This window comes from Hoplias malabaricus, chromosome 7, assembly GCF_029633855.1.
Source record: "Hoplias malabaricus isolate fHopMal1 chromosome 7, fHopMal1.hap1, whole genome shotgun sequence".
NCBI lineage: Eukaryota > Metazoa > Chordata > Actinopteri > Characiformes > Erythrinidae > Hoplias > Hoplias malabaricus.
In genome coordinates this window covers 26,502,712-26,522,200 of record NC_089806.1, presented here as the reverse complement: position 1 = coordinate 26,522,200, position 19,489 = coordinate 26,502,712, and the positions used below count along the sequence as shown (strand labels likewise).

Genomic DNA, 19,489 nt, shown 5'->3' with positions numbered 1-19,489 from the left:
AGACAGAAATTCTGTCCATAAAAATTATGAACAGAACCGGTGATAACAGGCAGCCCTGACGGAGTCCAGCTCCGACTGGAAACCAGTCGGACTTAATGCCAGCCATACAAACCAGAATCCTGCTCTGTTTATACAGGGACTGGATGGCTCGTAGCAAAGAGCCCAGTACCCCATACTCCCTGAGAACCCCCCACAGAATATCCCGAGGGACACAGTCGAATGCCTTCTCCAGATCCACAAACCACATGTAGACTGGTTGAGCAAACTCCTACACACCCTCCAGAATCCTAACAAGGGTAAAGAGCTGGTCCTGTGTTTCACGACCGGGGCAGAATCCGCATAGTTCCTCCTGGATCCGAGGTTCAGCTATCAGTCAGACTCTCTTCTCCAGTGCCCCCGCATAGACCTTACTGCGGGGGCTGAGGAGTGTGATGCCCCTATGGTTGGAACACACCCTCCAATCCCCCTTTTTAAAAAGGGGAACCACCACCCCAGTCTGCCAGTCCAGAGGCACTGACCCCGATGTCCACGCGATGTTGCAAAGCGTGTCAGCCAGGACAGCCCCACAACATCCAGAGTCTTGAGGAACCCGGGGCGAACCTCATCCACCCCCAGGGCCCTACCGCCAAGGAGCTTTTAATATTTGTGAATTTGTATTTTTTTGGGGGGCACATAAAGCCAAATCTGTGAGAAGAAGTGTACTGATGTTTATTGTGCTTCATTTAGAGCTACATTATAGTTATGTGTCACAGCTGTTTCACAGATGCTTAGAATGGTTATTATTACTATAATCATACACAAGATAAGATGTAAAATATCATATGCCAATCCATTAGAGCTTCACATAGGGCCCACCCCACTATCTTCCTACTGGCAGCCACACAATTTCTATGGTTCCAATCCTACAGCTAAACCCTAAGGTTGCTGTGGCTGTTTATTTTCCGATCAGCAACCAATGACTTTTAACCCTTACGTTTAAGACCTGAGCCAGTCAAATGCTCAGACTTTTTTAAATAAACTGTGTTGTGTGAATGGTCAATTTTGCTAGTTAGTGTGCCATTTAAAATGTCATTGTTGATTAAAGGTTCAGTGTTCTGATTTCTTTGGTGGAGTGACGTAATATTTTTGTTTGCAGCATTGTGCAAAGGTTCTTTCCAATTAAATCATGCACCTCATTTTGAATGTGCATCCAAAACACTGAGGTTTCCATGGATGCCATTTGACTAACAAATACACTTGAAAAAAACAAGGCCCATTTGCAAATGAAGCTTTGCCCATTTCTTTGTCATACATGAGGTTTTTAAAAGTTTTAAGTTCTCAAGAGCAGTTTTATGGTTATAGATCCTGGTAGATTACTGGTATTTTATTGCCCCTTGCTGCAGCATCAGTCTCTAGTCTTTTGCAAAGCGTACAAGAGCATAATTAAGGTCTGGGACACATACTGGATGGTTAGTTCTGGATCACAATGCACATCAAAGTAGCTGAATTCAGCAATTTTTACTGACTTTTAAACACGGAGAAAATCTCAAACAGAGTACACGTTCTTTTTCTTTGGCTTTTTTCTTTTTCCTTTTGGAATTATTCAGTACTTTAAAATAATCATTTAAAATAAACTCTGTTAGAATTCACGTCCATTCATTTGCACATCATTGGAACCAGACAGTTTGACAAAGTGAATTATACCCTGACCGATTACTGTTAGCTATTTATTAAAACCATGGTTCATTCCATGTTCCATGGTTTTACCTTTTCAGCTGTGAAACATTTAAAGCATTTTAAACATTACACCATTTTAGATCACTGGAACTATATAAGGGCTTATTTCTTGTCTTTTGGAATCAATTTGAGCAGATAGAGTATTAATTTATAATCACACTTTCATATGAGTTACTTGTTAATTAATTAATGTTAGCCCCAAGAAAAGAGCTTCCTACTCAGGCTTCCATTTTGTTAATAAATAAGGAGTTAGACTTCCTACACTATTGCCATAACTGTAATCATAAAGTGTATGTGTATGCAAATGATTGAGGGAGATGCTTGGCTAACCATTACCCAAACGTCCCTGACCATGGCAGCTCAGTTTTTCATATTTAGCTCCAGATCAATTTAGCAAGTATTCTTTCCCAAATTTAGTTTTTGTTTTAACAGATTACATATTATATATTAAGGCTTATTATATCAATGACATATTCTATAATTACAGACAGCACTTCCATATTTTTAAAATGCAATTATGAAAAGCAAGGGTGGGTAGAGAAGCCTTAATCCAAACTCAAATGCCTTGTTGGGTAAGATAATTGCTCAAGTAAAAAATAAATGATCTTCCCAAGAAACAGCTTGAGTTTCTTGAATATGGCATTCTTGGTAAATCGGGTCAGCAAAAGGACTTGGTTTAGATAAAATAGAAAAGCATAAAAAAGCCGGAGTTAGTGATGAATTGTACAGTTTCACTTAAAATCCCAGCAAACAGCAAAATGATATTATGCAAAATGCTACCAGATGTTTTTGATATCCTTCTACATCTAAGCTGCTAGAGAATATAACACACTCAGATAATTAGACAAAACACAACTGCACAACCTCACATCCAGGCACTCAAACACACCTTGACAAACAGACATAATTACCACATACAGACACACACACACACACACACATATGCCACCTTATTAATATAGTAATGAGTGCAGGACATCATAACACAGCAGTATTTTAGCAATCACCTTGCAGTACCACCCAGCAACCAACCTGGATAGCATAGCAACAAATTAGCAACTACCTGGGGTATAGGCTATGACAACAGAGGCCAATATCAAATGCCACAAATATACTTGACAAATGCTCCTAATATAAATACCCCAAATAAATATACCCTTACATACAAACTCCTCAAATATAATTAGCCCATCTCGCCTTGTGCCCAGTGATTCCACATAGGCAACCATGAACTGGATAAGAGGTTACAGTCATTGAATGAATATTTACCCCACAGCCAAATACCCCAAAGCTAAATGCACATTCTTTCTCTTTGTCACAGTTTCAAGAACTTCAGGATATCCGCTCATTTCATATTGTAGAACTGTAAATTTTTTTAACCAATAAAAAGGTGAATAACACATTAAAAAATATATATTTTATTACAAATTTATACATTTTTGTAAACTTTTATTACATGTAACTTATTTAATATTAATTATTTGTTTAATATTTTATTACTATTACAATTTGGGCACAAAACAAAAGTAAGTTTAGAAACATATTTCAAGAAACAAACAGACAACGAAATGTATTAATAATCCACAGAGCTCCTGGATGTAAAGTCCAATAGGAAGCAGCTGTATTTGCTAGCCAAATGGTAAATGGAAATCTGGAACCAATAAACAATCTGGTGGCTTGTCCAAATGAAACAAGAAGCTGCAGCATGTAAAATGCAAATCACACCCTACCTTCTACGCTTTGTGGGCTTATTCATTACCATTTCTCTTTGGCTCAGGAAGCAACCTCTTTACTGGCACTGTGATGTTATGACAGATAACAAACTTCACAATAACATCCAAATGAAGTGCTTAAGGTTAGTACTGTATTATATATTTGTGCATTTGTTTCTTTTTCTTCAAAATAATTTCAGGAATATTAACATAAAGCTTTAATAAAGCATTAATTAAATTAACTTATTACTGATTTGATTAAGCTAATATAAAGCTTTAATCAAATCAGTAATAAGTTAATTTAATTAATGAATTAATAAATATATACCTACCAACCCAGATTTTAAAAATGTTTTCAACCAATATTTTTAAAATGGTTATCATTATTCAAGTACTGAATTGTCCTTACTAAAAATGGACAACTTTTTACTTTACAAACAAAACAAAGTGACCTTTTTTTGTATACATTGTTAGAAATCTAACAGGTAAGAATAAAAACTAATTATTCTACAGAAAAACCCAGGGTTTCCTGTTTAATGTGGTCATAATCTAAATGTATAAGATGTGTTGTGGCATTGCAAACATTTTGCTCATTCATAATAATCAAAAACTTTCAATCAAATATGCATGCTGTCGCTGTCAATATGTGCCCTCCTCTGAAGGGAATTCAAAGTGACCATTAGTGAGTTCACATCCTGACGATAGATGCATCACTCCACAGCTTACGGCTAGACACTGCAAGCATGGTGACCATAGGCTGGAAAACTGCTCTAGAACATCGTTTTATTTACACTATGGTAGTTATAAACTAATTAGAGGTGTGGATATATTTGGACAAAAAAAGGGTTTTTTTAGAAACACATCTTCTCAAAATTTGAAAATCACTCTAGTGAAATTGCCTTGCAAACAGAATTGGCAGTAACCGCTGTCCTCCAAGCATGTTGTGTTCTCTGATGATGATACAGTAGTGACAGATTAAAAAGTTGTGGCTGTGGTTAACATATTCCTGAAAAAACATGTAGCATACACTCAGTATCTGATAGGAAATGATTGGAGTTAACAAGTCATAATGGATAAACTGAACAAATATCTTTTATTAAAATATAATGCTGATGATGATAATGATTTTGATGATAATTAACAAACAACATTTACTTAACAGTGGTAATTTTATTATTAAATCAGAATTTAACAAAGCAAATAATGTAAACCACAGAGGCATATTCATTTTTAAAATATTTTATGAATATGTAGCTGGTCAATAATGTTGCCTCAAGAAGTATTCAGTATAATTTTTATCCCTACAAATGTTGCAAAATTTGGTGTAAAATTGATGTAAAAAAAAACCCAGCAAATTTTTGCAGATAAAATAGTATTGAACGGAGAGCTTTGGTGTTAAAACAATGCTGTGTTGTGTCTGAAGGTTTTCCTCCTTTACATTTTTCATTGACTGTTATACAATGTTGGTATAATGGACGATGGTGGAGATTTGTCTAATAACCTAATCTTCAGGAGACCAAGAGGCCAAATTTAAACTGTCCCAATACATCTTAACCTCAAAAAAGGAAACATAAGGAAAAGGCCTACAAAACATTTGCAGTTTCACATTCCATTCTTTTCTTTTAGCTCAGAATAAAGTAGAGTAATCTATGGTTTTTATGACCAGAACATAGCTACCAATATTTGTTCTGTGGTCCCTTATTGGTCTTGTGTATATTCCCCATGTTTCAAATTTCTTATGGAAAATGAAAGAGAAACTCTGACACATACAGGCCACTAGGTGTCAATATAATGACTTTTATAATGTATAGAAAAGTCGCTGGAGAATGAGCGCCCATGTTTTGTTCACGAGAAATAAGTAAATCCACCCTGAAACTATGAATTTCATTGTCTCTGAAGGATCAAGACCATACGAGAGACAAGCATGCTACTCTGTGCCATTCTGTGTATATATTGCCAGGTAAGGTATACATTCACTCACACTAATAGTGTGATTTATAAAATAAAACTGTGATTTATAAAATAAGCTGTCAATAAACTACAGTTATCATCTGTTTTTCTCTTCTCATTCAACAGATTGCACATGTAGGTGAGTATAGTGCACCTGGTAGAAACAATTGCCACTTTATGTAAAGGACATATTCAGACCATGAGTGAACGGATATTGTTTGTATATGACAATAGAATTGTGAATTCTAAAATGAAAAACTCAAATCAATAATCTCTTAAACTGAAAATATGAGGGAATTCCAATATTTTTGATTATTTAGGTATCAAATTTATTTCAGTGTTATGATTGGTCAATCCCCAGTAATGACTTGCAATAACTAAATATAATTTTTCCTCATAACTATGGTGTCAAAATATAAAAATTGTGATTAATCAAAATCAGATTGTGTAGTTAATCATTATAAATCGTAAATTTAAACACATGATTAATTTTGCTCATAATTTAGCCTAAAGTATGGCATTTTCCAATTCAAAATTGCTGCAATTATACACTGATTAATCACTGGATTAGAAACACCTACCTTGTATCTACATTCATTGTCCATTTTATCAGCTCCACTGACAATACAGGATCACTTTGTAGTTCTACAAGACTATAGTCCACCTTTTTCAATGCTTACTTTTTTATCCCCATTTCTACATACCCTCCTACCACATTTCAACATGATCTTTAATGGTCAGGACCCCTAATGTTGGCAGGAGTGGATGAGACACAGCAGTGCTGCTAGAGTTTTGAAAGCCCTAAGTGTCACTGCTGAAATATCCAGCCAACAATTTCTTGTGTCCACTGATGAAGGACTAGTGGATGACTAACACAAACTGTGCAACAACAGATGAGCTACTGTCTCTGACTTTACATCTACAAGGTGGACCAGCAAGGTAGGTGTGTCTAACAGAGTGGACAGTGAATAGACACAGTGTTTAAAAACTCCAGCAGCACTGCTGTGTCTGATCCACTCGTACCAGTGCAACACATTAACAGACCACCACCACATCATTGTCACTGCAGCGCTGAGAATGATCCATTAACCAAATCATACCTGCTCTGTGGTGGTCCTGTGGAATCTGGATCATTGAAAAGTAGGGTGAAATAGGGATAAGAACGTATGCCAGGAAACAGGTGGACTGACCACTGTCTTTACTTGTAAAACTACGAAGTGCTAATTTATGGTTCGTGGAGCTGATAAAATGGACAATGAAAGTAGACAGAAGGTTCCTAATACAGTGATTTTTTGATAATATCAAAAAATGATAATAGACAATAGCAAGGGAATTGAGCCTCATTTAGTGGTAGGTGATATTGATATGTTTTGTGATTAATTTTGATTAACACAAGACTTAGATATCATTGGTTTTATAAGGCAAGAAAATGTTATAGTTCTATTAAATATTTCCTTGTGAATTTGAGTAATATGCATACTATGTACATTTATATTTTGTTATTTATTTATATATAATTTATATTTTATATATTATATTTTATGTTTTTAGAAGGATGTCCTTTGTCACAGTGTGACAAAATGTTAATATTGCGATAAATATCAATATAGAAAAACTAGTCATGATAACATTTTTGGCCATATCACCCAGCTCTAGCTTCATCTGACTTAATTATTAATTTCAGAAAGTGACAATATTTATTTTCCCCCTTTTGTTTATTGTTTGTTGAGGAAAACATCTCAAAGAGATGGAGCTTGATTCTTAAGGGACAGCACAGACCGGCCATTTTGGAACACAGTTCCCTTTGTGTTCCTATAGATTTGCTGTAGAAGATTTGTGAGGGTTTACTAAATGGACCCTATAAAGAGCACAAACACAAAATGATTTAGTGAGGCAAAATGAAAAATCAAGACAAGAAGCACATAGATACCACTGCAAGCATAGATAGCCAAACAAGTGATATAAATATTAATGGACACTATGGATAATATTTTCAGTGTAATATAAAGCTGGTTAACATAATGCCTTTTTATTAAACCATGTTCTGGGTGTCAATAATTGTAGGTGCCACTGAATTGTGTTGCAGTGACATGTTCTGATCTCTTTAGTTGTATGTAATTTGATTAACACTTAAATTTATAATAAAGGCTTGTGTTCATTTTGTCTTTAATGTCCCAATAGCCACTGACATGTATGTCGCAGAGGTGATGATTGAGGGGAACGCGACCATGAATGTATCTTCTTTTCTGTCTGCACTCCAGGGACCAATCACAAGCACTGTATCCATCACAGAAGCAACAATAATAGCTGGTAGGCTCATTATAAACACACATAAACAAATAGATTCTGCTTGTCATTATTAATAGTTTTACTGTTTTAGAAAATGGTTGGAAATGTCAAGTGATACCTTCACTAATGAAAACAGCACTAAAATGAATGTTACTTTTTGTAAAATGCAAGGTGCAAAAAACAGGGTGGTCCCAGGGTTTTCAGGACCCCTTAATTAAATATTTGGACTCTCTGAAATCTTTTTTTTTTTTCCTAGTTCTTTTAGAAAAAACAGCAACAATCTCACATCGTGCTGCTTTAGCTCCCCTATAAAAGCTGGGATGGCACAGCCTTTAACTTCTGTTTTACTGTTAGCATAATATAGCTCCAGCCTCCTGGACCATGGTTCATGTGTAATGCTGGTATGCTGTGTCATGTTGTTTGTTTGAAGTTCAAGTATAGTATATATCTGTGTTGCTTTTTATCCTGTTATATTATGTTTAGAGTAGTGATCTTAATAGTTTCTATATTTGGTGTTACTAAAAAAAATATTTTCAACATAAGAGAATACCCCACCCATCCCCACCGCACCATCCCTGATTACAAGTGGCTATTTAACACCCTAGTCAAAAGTAACCTCCCAAAAATAAAAGAAGAAAGTAGCAGCTTAAAAACTACTTGTGTACTGCAGCTCTTCAAGTATAATGCTGTTACTTAATATATCCAGCACATAACCAGTACTGAAACTGAAGACTTTACAACTCTATTCTTCTGTTTTTGGATCCTAAACCCAAGGAGTACCTCAACAAAACAGAATCGCATTTAACACAATAAAGGAACGAGAAACCATCTAATGAGTTATACACATCGCTGACACAAGCATTATTATACAAACATCTCTTTGCTAGTATGGACCACGCCCATAGAGGCTGAAACGGGAAGATGAACTCAAGTCTTTTGGGGAAGAGTTCAGGGCGGCTTATGAATACGTATGAAGCCAGACCCCCCCCCCCACTGGATAAATGAATATGAGAAAAGGGTGGAGACGGGAGCGAGTTTAAAACAGGAGGCTCAGTGTGCTTGATAAAGGCCGAACGCGGCTCCGAATATGGGGATCAGCAGGAATGACCCAGCGCAGAGGAGCGAGCTGACGTCGTGAAGCAGTCGAGTCGAGATCCATCTCCTGAACTAAATGAGGCGAGTTTGTCCGACGCGGAAATGACGCGTCGGACAGGCAAGGAGGCAAGGTACCAAGCAAGGAGGCAAGGTAGAAAGTTGACTACATGATAACAAAGATGCCTAGAGGGTGATGAAAAAACAGGCGCCGGAGGTGGCGTCAAGTGCCTGAGTGCTGGTCCAAGGTAACCTGGGGAGAGAGCATAAGCTGGAACTTGGGGGCTAGATGGCAGCGTGGTTGTGAAGATAGGAGGACAGGTTGAAGGTCCACAGCACCTGGAGGAATCAGTGCGAACAGTACCATAGGAGGCAGGGTGAGGTGCTGTTGCTAGCGAGAGATGAAAGAGTAAGGTCCTCGCTGGCACGAGTTGGAAAGTTAGAAGCTGAGAGCGACAAGGCTGCATGTGAGAGGGTGAATTGAATTTGAGGTGGCGTCAAGGGCCTGAGTGCTGCGTAGGGGGGCTGGTCTAAGGCCACGCCTGAGAAGAGAGCATAAGCTGGAACTTAGGGGCTCAGAGCGGCAGGTTGAAAGCCCGCAGCTGCTGGAAGAATTAGTACGAACAGTACCATAAGAGACAGTGCGAGGTGCAGTCGCTAGGAGAAGCAGAATGTAAGATCCAGCAGGAGAGAGTGCAAGCCGTACAGTGGACGCAGGGCGTCGTTTGTTTGTGAGGGGAAGGCATAGGGATGAGCATCCACAGCAGTTTCTGAGGAGAGAGTGCAAGCTGAGAAGTTGGAGGTGGGCGGTGCGGCTGCAAAGCTATGGGGTTGGGACGAAGGTCTGTAAAGGAAGAGGCAGGATCCAGCGAAACCATGAGGGGAAGGGGATTAGGATGAATGTCCACATCAGGAGAGAGGGTGTGCTGTAAAGGAAGAGGCGGGGTGCGGGACAGCCGCAAAGGAGAGAGGATTAGGACATGGCCTGTAACGGCACCCGGGAAGACGATGAGCTGGAAAGTCAGAGACTCTGAGTAGTGCAGCAGCAAGAAGTGGGGAATGAGGGTCCACCAAAGCACCTGAAAACAGAGCAGGAGCTAGAAGCTGTAGAGTGTGAGCAGCAAGGCAGCACAGAGGAGGGTCCAGTATGATAGTCCACAGCAGCATCTGAAAAGAGAGTATAAACTGGAAGCTGGAGGGTGGGAGAAGCACATCAGCATAGGAGTCAGGATGAGGGTCTGCAGGAGCACCCAAATAGAAAAATGAGAATTGTAATGTTAGAGGCAGGGTATGACGTGGCCGCAAATAGAAGAGGTTGGGATAAGCGTCCATGAAGTATGCAAGCTGCTGATGTACAGGCTGGGAGAATGAGACGATCGGATGAGAGCGAATCTAGGGTGAGGAAGCTGTGCAGCAAGGAGACTGCATAGAATGCCCAGAGCGCCAGGCAGGAGGCAGGCCCGCAACAGCAACCTGTAGAGGGGGTGAGAGCTGGAAAGTAGGAGGCATAGAGCAGCAGCAGGGGTAGAGGGTGGAAAGAAAATGAATCAGCAGTGAGAAGACCACATCGAGTGCCCAGAGAGCTGGACAAGAGAGAGGCCCGCCGCAGCACCTATAGAGGGGTGCGAGCTAGAAGGTCTGAGGCATGCAGCTGCAATGGGGGATGATGAAGGGAGGGGTGGGATGAAAAGCAGAGGGGTGGGATGAAAAGCAGAGGGGTGGGATGATGCATAGAGACAGATGTAGAGGAAGAGAAAGGGAGGGTGGGATAATGCGTAGAGAGATGTAGAGCCCTGGAGATGTGCATAAATATTGCAGATTCTAAGCCATAATCCAATTCAGCTCAGATAATTATATTATCAAAACAGCCCGCTGAGGCACCGACCTGTGAGACAGCAAAGACTAAGACATTGAGGCTAATGTCTCCAGCTTAGACACAACCAGAAAGGGTAACAGGAAGACGAAGAATGCTCCAGCAGGGAGCGTTAAGTCGGAGATAGAAGGTTGGGACGTCATCGCATTGCTGCGCAGGGGGTCCTTACACTGGCAGACGGGTTTCTCTTTTTAGCTGAGTGAGCGAAGGGGGCGCCGTTGTTTCGGAGCACGTTGCTGGAACGCCGAGGTTGTTCTGCCGGAGAGGACGAAATGGGAGTCTCAAAGCGCTGTAGAGCTCGTAGCTGTGGAGCAGCAGCCGTGACGACAGTAGATTCGCGTTCCGCAAAACACGAGGCAGTCCCGTAGCAGCGTAGCCGGAGATGAAGATATGGGGAGGCTCAAAGCCTTGCCCCAGCTTCGGAGGCAGATGCGGTGGGTCACTCGGGAGGCCGAATGCAGCGGGAGGAGAAGCAGGAGAACAGAGCACAGATCCGGAGCGGGAAAGACAGCAGAGCATAGAACAGTTGAAGCAGTTGCAGGCGCGACAACGGCCGTACGTAACTTCAGATACTGGGCGGTCCCATGGCAGTTTAGCCGGAGCGAGTTTAAAACAGGAGGCTCAGTGGGCTTGATAAAGGCCGAACGCGGCTCCGAATATGGGGATCAGCAGGAATGAGCGAGCTGACGTAGTGAAGCAGTCGAGTCGGGATCCATCTCCTGAACTAAATGAGGCGAGTTTGTCTGACACGGAAATGACGTGAATTTGCTGGGTATATATAGGGCTGAGAGGAGGAGTTCGGGCGTGGTCCTATCCCCAAAATTATATTACATAACTTCACTTATGGCGCAGCAGGTAGATGTCGCAGTCACACAGCTCCAGGAACCTGGAGGTTGTGGGTTCGATTCCTGCTCCAGGTGACTGTCTGTGAGGAGTTGGTGTGTTCTCCCCGTGTCCGCGTGGGTTTCCTCCGGGTGCTCCGGTTTCCTCCCACAGTCCAAAAACACACGTTGCAGGTGGATTGGCGACTCAAAAGTGTCCGTAGGTGTGAGTGTGTGAGTGAATGTGTGTGTGTCTGTGTTGCCCTGTGAAGGACTGGCGCCCCCTCCAGGGTGTATTCCCGCCTTGCGCCCGATGATTCCAGGTAGGCTCTGGACCCCCCGCGACCCTAAATTGGATAAGCGGTTACAGATAATGGATGGATGGATGGAACTTCACTTAAGGAAAGCAATGACAATGGAGTTGAATGTTCTGCAGCAGCTATTCATGAACCTAAGTGCACTAAGCCATGCTTAATTTCAAAACCTAAAGCAGTGGAACACTGGCAGTGATTTCTGTGTAGATTATTCCATTTGTGTGTTTGCAACTGAGCATCTGTGTCAGAAACACATGCAACTTAAAGTTACTGAATACATTAATTAAAAGTGTCCTCTACAAACCTTTTATGATATTCCACAGGAAGTGTGCACATTATACTATCCACTTATACTTATCTACTTCTGTCTTATATGTCTTGTTCCAGAATGTGAAATCATTGGTGATGTGACGACGTGCTTGTGTGATAATGACTACATCTGGAGTGACTTAGTGTGTGACTCTGTCAGCAAGTGCTGCAACAATATAACGTGTGTGGCCAACATTTCAGATTTCACGCCATTGTGTGTGCCCAAAGTCAATGGTAGGACCTTTTAGAAACCTTCTGGATTTCTCATAACCAGAAAGGAATAAGACAGCTTTAAAACTCTAAAGTGTGTCTGCCTCTTTTGGTGCAGTTACCCTCTATGGAAGCATTGACACCACAGAACTTCAGTCCACTTTACAACCTAAAGTATGTCACTAAATTTTGTCTGTAATGTCTCAAGCTCAGTGGTTGTTGGTGAAACAACAAAAGTTTTACTTTAGAGTGTGAGGGGGTAAATGCAAAGACAACTAAGAGAGACAATTAGGAAAGGATTTACTAAAGAAAGTTTTTTTTTGTATTATTATTTATTTATTAAAGTACAGGTTCTGTTACAAATTCCATTCAGTTATAATATATATTACTAATTATGGATGCTTGATTTTTTTTTATTTTATGTAACATTGTTTTTACTATAAAACAATTATAAATTTGTAACCCCATAAATATTATAATATAAATAACAAAATTGAAAAATATTTCAACTTAAATGACTGCATGACAGAACACTGCATAACACAATAAAACATATTCAAATTTAACTTTTATGTCAGAATGCCCCTGTATTCTGGCAATCCACTGCAGATATAAGACCTACTGTAAATTGAAATCAACATTAAATATTGTGTTCTTTGTTTGAAGTATTTTTATTGGATACTTATGGTGTTTTATTTTTTCAATTCCAGCTGCTAACACTCTTCCAGAACATGAATGGTTTTGACTCACTTGATGTAACAACAAGAAGCGGGTACTAAATAATAGTACTTTTCTAAATTTAATTTGATTCTCAAATGACAACTATGTTATTTTATGCTAATATGCCTTCTCCGTGTTCTGTTATACACCAGTGGTCTGGATTTTCTAGTGAATCTCAGTGCCACATTTAGGACTGCAAAAGTTCAGGGAATGCTTTCAACACTGTCGAACCTATATCCAACTATTACAAATATAAATGTTACATCTACAGGTAAATATTTTTTAAAAAACTGACCCTTGTTTTTTAAACTCCCTTCTGAGCTATCAGTCATTTCCTCTAATATATATATTTTTTATACTAAACAACAATTATGCTATACACAAATGGCTTGGATATAGGATTTTGTACTAGACCTATTTTGTATATGTTGCCCTATGTGTGTTGCCCATTCTGTGAAACATAAACTGGGACTACAAAATCATTTTATAATTTTATATGTATGCGAGGTGCACTTAACAGAAATAAATAATGTAAAAATAATTTATCATTCATTTAAGAAATAAAAAATCTTTAATTTTGTAAACACCTGTGTCACCTAAGTTAATCTTTTGTTTTTTCTTAAACCATTTCAGGTATAGCTAGCATTGATATTCCTCCACAGAAAGTATGCTATAATTCTCAGCTCAACATAACCTGCATCACTGATGAAGAGATGCAGAGCACCATATGGCAGATAACTCGCCCTAAACAAGACCCACAGATAGTGGGCATTGGAACTGAAGTGGAATTCCAGTATTCACCTTGTGCAAGCTGTGCAGAAATCACACTGACAAACATAACATGGTTCTGGGCAGGTGAATCCCAAACACCCATCACTTATCCTTAACCTTTTTATTTTACTGTTATTATATTTTTCCAGTTCCAAAGGTGCAGTATTTTTTTTAATTGGCTAAATAATCTTTATTATCTAGATTTGGGTTTATACATTATTTATTGTAATATTTTTCCCTAGTGTAAGATAAAATTCTCAACACATACTCTGCTTACTTTCCTGCCTGTAAAACAGCTTCTGATGTTAGATTACACGACAATGAACCAAAATAAGCAGTAAATAATATATCGCATTTGCACAGATGTTGATTTCTGCAGTCTAGCATAACATTTCATTTATTTCAGGGGTGTACACCTGTCTGTTCACCAATGGCTCAGTGTCCCATGCTGCCTCAGCAAAACTGCAGGTGGCGCTCTTACCTGAATTCATTAATATCACCAGCATACCACCCAATCCTGACTGCACTCTGGGGCAATATATTCAAGTTCAAGTCACCTGTTCAATTGACAATAGTTCTGAAACGTACACAGTGAAAATAAATGGCACAGTCATTGAGCCAGGTATTAACACTTTCTTGTCTAACTACAAAATAGTGTATATGTATAAATATATATATATATATTATGGACAAATGTCTTTTTTTCTCCAGATTACAACAGCATAATTAGCTATTCTAGCACATTTACAATCAACTGCACGAAAGACCGCCAGCCATTTCTGATTGCTGTTTGTAACATCACAAACAGTTTGGGTCAAAACAGGACTGCCTCTCTGAGTATACCCATAATATATCGTAAGTACAGAATAATAATAAGGCCTCTTGTATGATATATAGCACTGAAATCAGCCATATATGGAGGTCTTAAATAACCATATTCAACATTCAGCTGGTGATCCGGTCTGTGAAAAAGAAGATCCATGGCCAAAAACTAAGGGTGGAGCAACAGCAACAATACTCTGCACTGACCCTGGGAGACTGGGAACTAAGGAACGCACATGCAATGGTGAAACCTGGGCAAATCCTGTCGATCTGTGTGTAAAACAGACACTCAACCAAGTGACTGCTGCAGCAGGGGTAAGTAAATAATGCTCTCAGAATAATCAACTAGCATTCAACAGGTGAAAACCAGCCCAGTGACAAATTTTCTCCCACACTAAAATCCTTCAAAATTTCAATACCCAAATACTTATTCCCCCTGCCACATAAACTATTGAAATTTGTGCATTCAGAGGATATTTTAGCACCGTGTTATATTTGTGACCCAACCAAGACTCTAAATCTTAAGGCTTGAAACCCTAATCCCAACTCAGACCTTTATTCACTGTCTTATGATTGTCTCTGTTTGTACACATCCAAGTAATTTGATACCAACTGAATTTTGCAACACAGAAACTAATCTTGGAGTGCACCAGAAAGACTGAACACACCACTGAGATTCACACTTGAAACAGCCACGCATTGCAGGGACACAAAATTCAAAGAGCATCTCAAAGGCTGGACATTCAACTCAGACTCACACTCAAAGATTTGAGTTGGACTTGAAACTCAACTTAAGCTCACACCCCAAAAGACTCAACACAAATTTATTCTCCAAAGGCTCAAGTCACCACTGAGAATTGAGACTTCACTTGGATTTGAATACATCTTGAAACTTGATACAGGATCGCATCCCAGTGCCTCAAGGCTGAATTCAAATCTATTCTGTCTCAATCTTATAGGTCATGAAAGAGTTTGGCTCTATAAACCAAAAGTGCTTGCTTCATGAGAATCTGAACTAGGGTCTAATCTAGTTGATGATCCCTACTACACAATAAGAGTATGAGATGTTAATCACTGAGATTTTATGTAAATTTGTGATTTTGTTGTTTTTTAGGATTTTGTTAAAGGTGTAGGAGCTACAGAGGAAGTGGCTAGCATTATTTTTGATAATCTGAAAAACAGTACTTCAGATGAAAACACATTTGGTGATGTTTCGGCCACAGTAACTGTGTTAGCTACAATGAGTAATGCAGCCAAAAAAATCACACTGGGAGAGTCACTTCTGCCGGTAAGCAATTACTAATGAAACTATTCAATATCTTATCATACCCAGCGGACCACCCACACAGAATTGCGGATGCAAAATGGCAAAGTGCAGCACGAAACATTTATGTGAAAGCGAATCAAAATATTTCCTGAAATGCGCACAAATACACTGTAGATCTCTACATCATGGAACAAACTTTTAACCCACTCACACATACAAGGGGTGTTAATTCACACACACTTTCATTCAGGGTTGCTCCACAAGCAGTTGGTAAGTGGTTTGCATTAGTGACATTGTGTCCCTGTTACAATCATATCAAATTCCTAGAATGAGTTAGAAAAAGTGACTTTATTTACAAAAAATAGAAGCCAATCACATTAAACACCATTGAATACTCATTTCACTATCCCTTTATTTATTCAGACTCTACCAGTTGTGCTTCCTGAAAACTACCATGGAAATACCATACCAAAAATAAATAATTAATAACAAGCAATGCGACAGCTGCCTTGAATGCAATGTAACTGACTTTACTTTGACAAGCATAACTTAATATTAACAAGAAAAATGTACCTTTCAGAATTTCCTGGAGTCTGCAAGCAATATACTAAACACAACATGGTCCTCAGATGAGCAGAGTAACAGCAACATGGCTTCAAGCTACCTATCATCTGTGGAAGACCTGGTAAAAAATATGAAACTCAATACCACTGATGGACATAACTCTTCAAATATCCAACTTCAGGTTTGCCGAAATGCTGCTGTGTGCAATAGAACTCTTTTCAATGTTGTGGTGGAGTTAAACACATCTGCTTCTGATAATTGTGAAGTGAAAACAATGGGATTACAAAACATTGCACCTTATCTCTCAAGAGGCAGTTTTCAAGAGGCCATATACCCAAGCTTAATTGTATCTGCCACAGTCAATGACTCAGGAGCTGTAAACATCAGACTGGCTTTTCCTGTGCCTGATGAAGACAAAGGGTTTAATAAACCACACTGTGTGTTCTGGAACACAACAGAAAACCAGTGGTCTACAGAAGGCTGTAACTACACTCAAAGCTCTGGTAATATTAGTTTCTGTGAGTGCAACCATTTGACTTCCTTCTCTATGCTATTGTCAAAGACTTCAGTTAACCTCCGATTTCTAGACGAGATCACCTACATTGGGCTGGGGATCTCTATCTGCTCCTTGATTGTCTTCATCATCATTGAGGTCTTGGTATGGAATGCAGTAGTTAAGAGCAACCTCTCACATTTTCGCCACACAGCTTTGATAAACATCTCTTTGTGTCTTCTTGTAGCAGACTGCAGTTTTGTTGCTGCATCCTTCCAAAGTAAGCTCAGTGACACATTATGTCTTTTGGTGGTGGTGGCGCAGCATTTCTTCTACCTAGCCATGTTTTTCTGGATGCTCTGCCTAAGCATCATGCTTCTCCACCAGCTAATTTTTGTCTTCCATCCACTGAGAAAGAAAGTGTACATGATTGTCTCAATCACTATTGGCTATGCTTGTCCAACATTGACTGTGGGTGCGACATACATGTACTATGAAAAGAGGACTGATGTCACCTACTACAATCGGAGTACCTGCTGGCTTACATACGTTGCACCAATGAAAGGGTCCATTCATGCTTTTCTCTTCCCTCTCGGCACCATAGTATTCATAAATATGTTCTCAATGGTGGTGGTCATTGTCACTCTCCTCAAACCTGCTGCAGCTGAGAATAACAAAAAGGATGACAAAGAAGTAGCTAAGAGTATTATCAAAGTCATCGTCTTCCTAACTCCAGTTTTTGGTGGAACATGGGTCTTGGGTCTCTTTGTGTTTCTAATGGATGGCAACAGCTTTTTTATGGCCCTGATCAACTATGCCTTCACCATTGTTAACTCTTTACAGGTATACCTTATATCATTACTGTTCAAAAAGTCTTGGTGTCATTAAAATGCAGCACATTTAATTTTTATTTCTTTTACACTGTAGGGTTTCTTTATTTTATTGACAGGATGTTTTGGTGAAAAAAGGGTATGTGTAGCTTTTTTTCTATCAGAACAGGCTGCTTGCTTCTTAAAGGCTAAGTTACTCATGATTGTTCCACTTTCTTTTATTAGGTTCGAGACGAAATTGTGAAACTAGTGATTTCTGGAGTAAGTATGAAAATAATGCTGGTTTTGCTAAATATCCAAAATCCAAATATCCCTGAACCAAATTATGTTTTAACCTGCCTATGCTGGAGTTAAATCTGGTTATAAGTAAGCTTAGCCTGGGTATGACATAACTTCAGCACTCTTTTTCTATGACGTGGCCAGAAACAAAATCCTCCTACTTATATACTCGATAATAATCAACTTATAAATGGGGAAAAAAGAGTGATGCATAAAAACTATCAGTTGTGAATTTCTTAAAAAAGATAACATTTGAACAGCTGAGCAGCCTGATAGCTTACTCTGAGATCACCTACTGGATACATTTTTAGGCTGTTGGGGTCAGATTTAGAATTTATTCAACTTTGCGATAGTTGCTGCAAAAACGTGAAAGGAGGATGTATAGGTAAATTGTAAGTTTACAAAATGAAACTCAGACACCAAATTTATTAGTTTAATAAATTATAATACAACTATCTAATATTTTGTTCCTTTGTAGAAGTCAGCCAAACATGAAAGCAAGAAGAACTTGACTTCTACCACTGGGAAAAACTGAAGCATCTTTATGTATTTGAAAAATAATATAAAGTAATTCTGTTGTGAAATTTTGACTAGATTTCTAGATTTTTATTGCTATGTTCTACATTAACAAGTACTGAAACTAAAAGAAGTTCATGTTTAAGATTAAATAATGTAATTAACATATTTATTGAAAAAAGTTTTATTAAAATATAACCATATAATATGTAATTTAGTTTTTTAGCATTGACCCTCTTTTTTGAAAGTTTTTTATAATGCATTATTTATAATGAATTTATTTGAAAACAGATAATGTTTAAATATGAATATATTTAATATAAATGCACTTTGTAATTAGGTCCTCTTATCCAGGACAGAGACATGGAGCTGTAAATGATTTTATTTTTACTATTTAATCCCAAACTGTTTATTTCAGAGAAAACACATCCTGTTTAAAAAAGAACTGCTGGTGCATACTCCTTAATACTCCAGGCCAATTGAAAAGAATAAAAAATGTTGCAGCAGCAGCCACCTTCCCAAGCCCCCACCCAACACACACACACACACACAAACGAACGATTCGAATCAAAACAAACACAATTAAGAACAAATGATACAGAAATTAGATGTACCATAAAAAGTAATAAACAAGTAAAGATCATGTTTTCATACAGTAAAAATACATGAGTATTTGTACTGCACTAAACATTAGCTGAAATCGAAATCAAAAATTTTCATGGAATGCTCTTAACTCCATGAGCTAAGCAGCATGTTCACTTGTGAATAAGTCATTTTTAACAAACATATTTTAATGTAAATATCTTTAACAAAACATCTGTAATGATATTATTGTATTATTGTATTGGCTGTAGCCTAACTTCTCATGTTTTGATTCTGAAAGCAGTAAAAATTCATTTTAGCTGTTAAGCACCTTATGGATCTGATTTTATAAATCACTC

The 19,489-nt window shown here is 38.5% G+C and overlaps 1 protein-coding gene across 1 annotated transcript; it reads left to right on the top strand.

Annotated features, from left to right (window-relative positions):
* Positions 1-3,428: 3,428 nt before the first annotated feature.
* adgrf3b (adhesion G protein-coupled receptor F3b) lies at positions 3,429-18,567 on the top strand. Its single transcript, XM_066677859.1, has 16 exons — positions 3,429-3,571; positions 5,328-5,416; positions 7,560-7,688; positions 12,155-12,310; positions 12,405-12,460; positions 12,997-13,058; positions 13,159-13,277; positions 13,640-13,861; positions 14,184-14,433; positions 14,517-14,632; positions 14,727-14,914; positions 15,714-15,887; positions 16,447-17,766; positions 17,851-17,892; positions 17,979-18,014; positions 18,511-18,567. Exons 1-16 carry the CDS (start codon positions 3,429-3,431, stop codon positions 18,565-18,567), a joined length of 3,159 nt encoding a protein of 1,052 aa, XP_066533956.1.
* The last annotated feature ends 922 nt before the right edge of the window (positions 18,568-19,489 follow it).

Bases quoted from the DNA above. Each gene is read 5' to 3' on its own strand.
- adgrf3b (XM_066677859.1), top strand. From the start codon at position 3,429: ATGCAAATCACACCCTACCTTCTACGCTTTGTGGGCTTATTCATTACC. The intron at 3,572-5,327 runs GTTAGTACTGTA...TTGTCTCTGAAG, and splicing joins ATCCAAATGAAGTGCTTAAG to GATCAAGACCATACGAGAGA. The intron at 12,311-12,404 runs GTAGGACCTTTT...CTTTTGGTGCAG, and splicing joins GTGTGTGCCCAAAGTCAATG to TTACCCTCTATGGAAGCATT.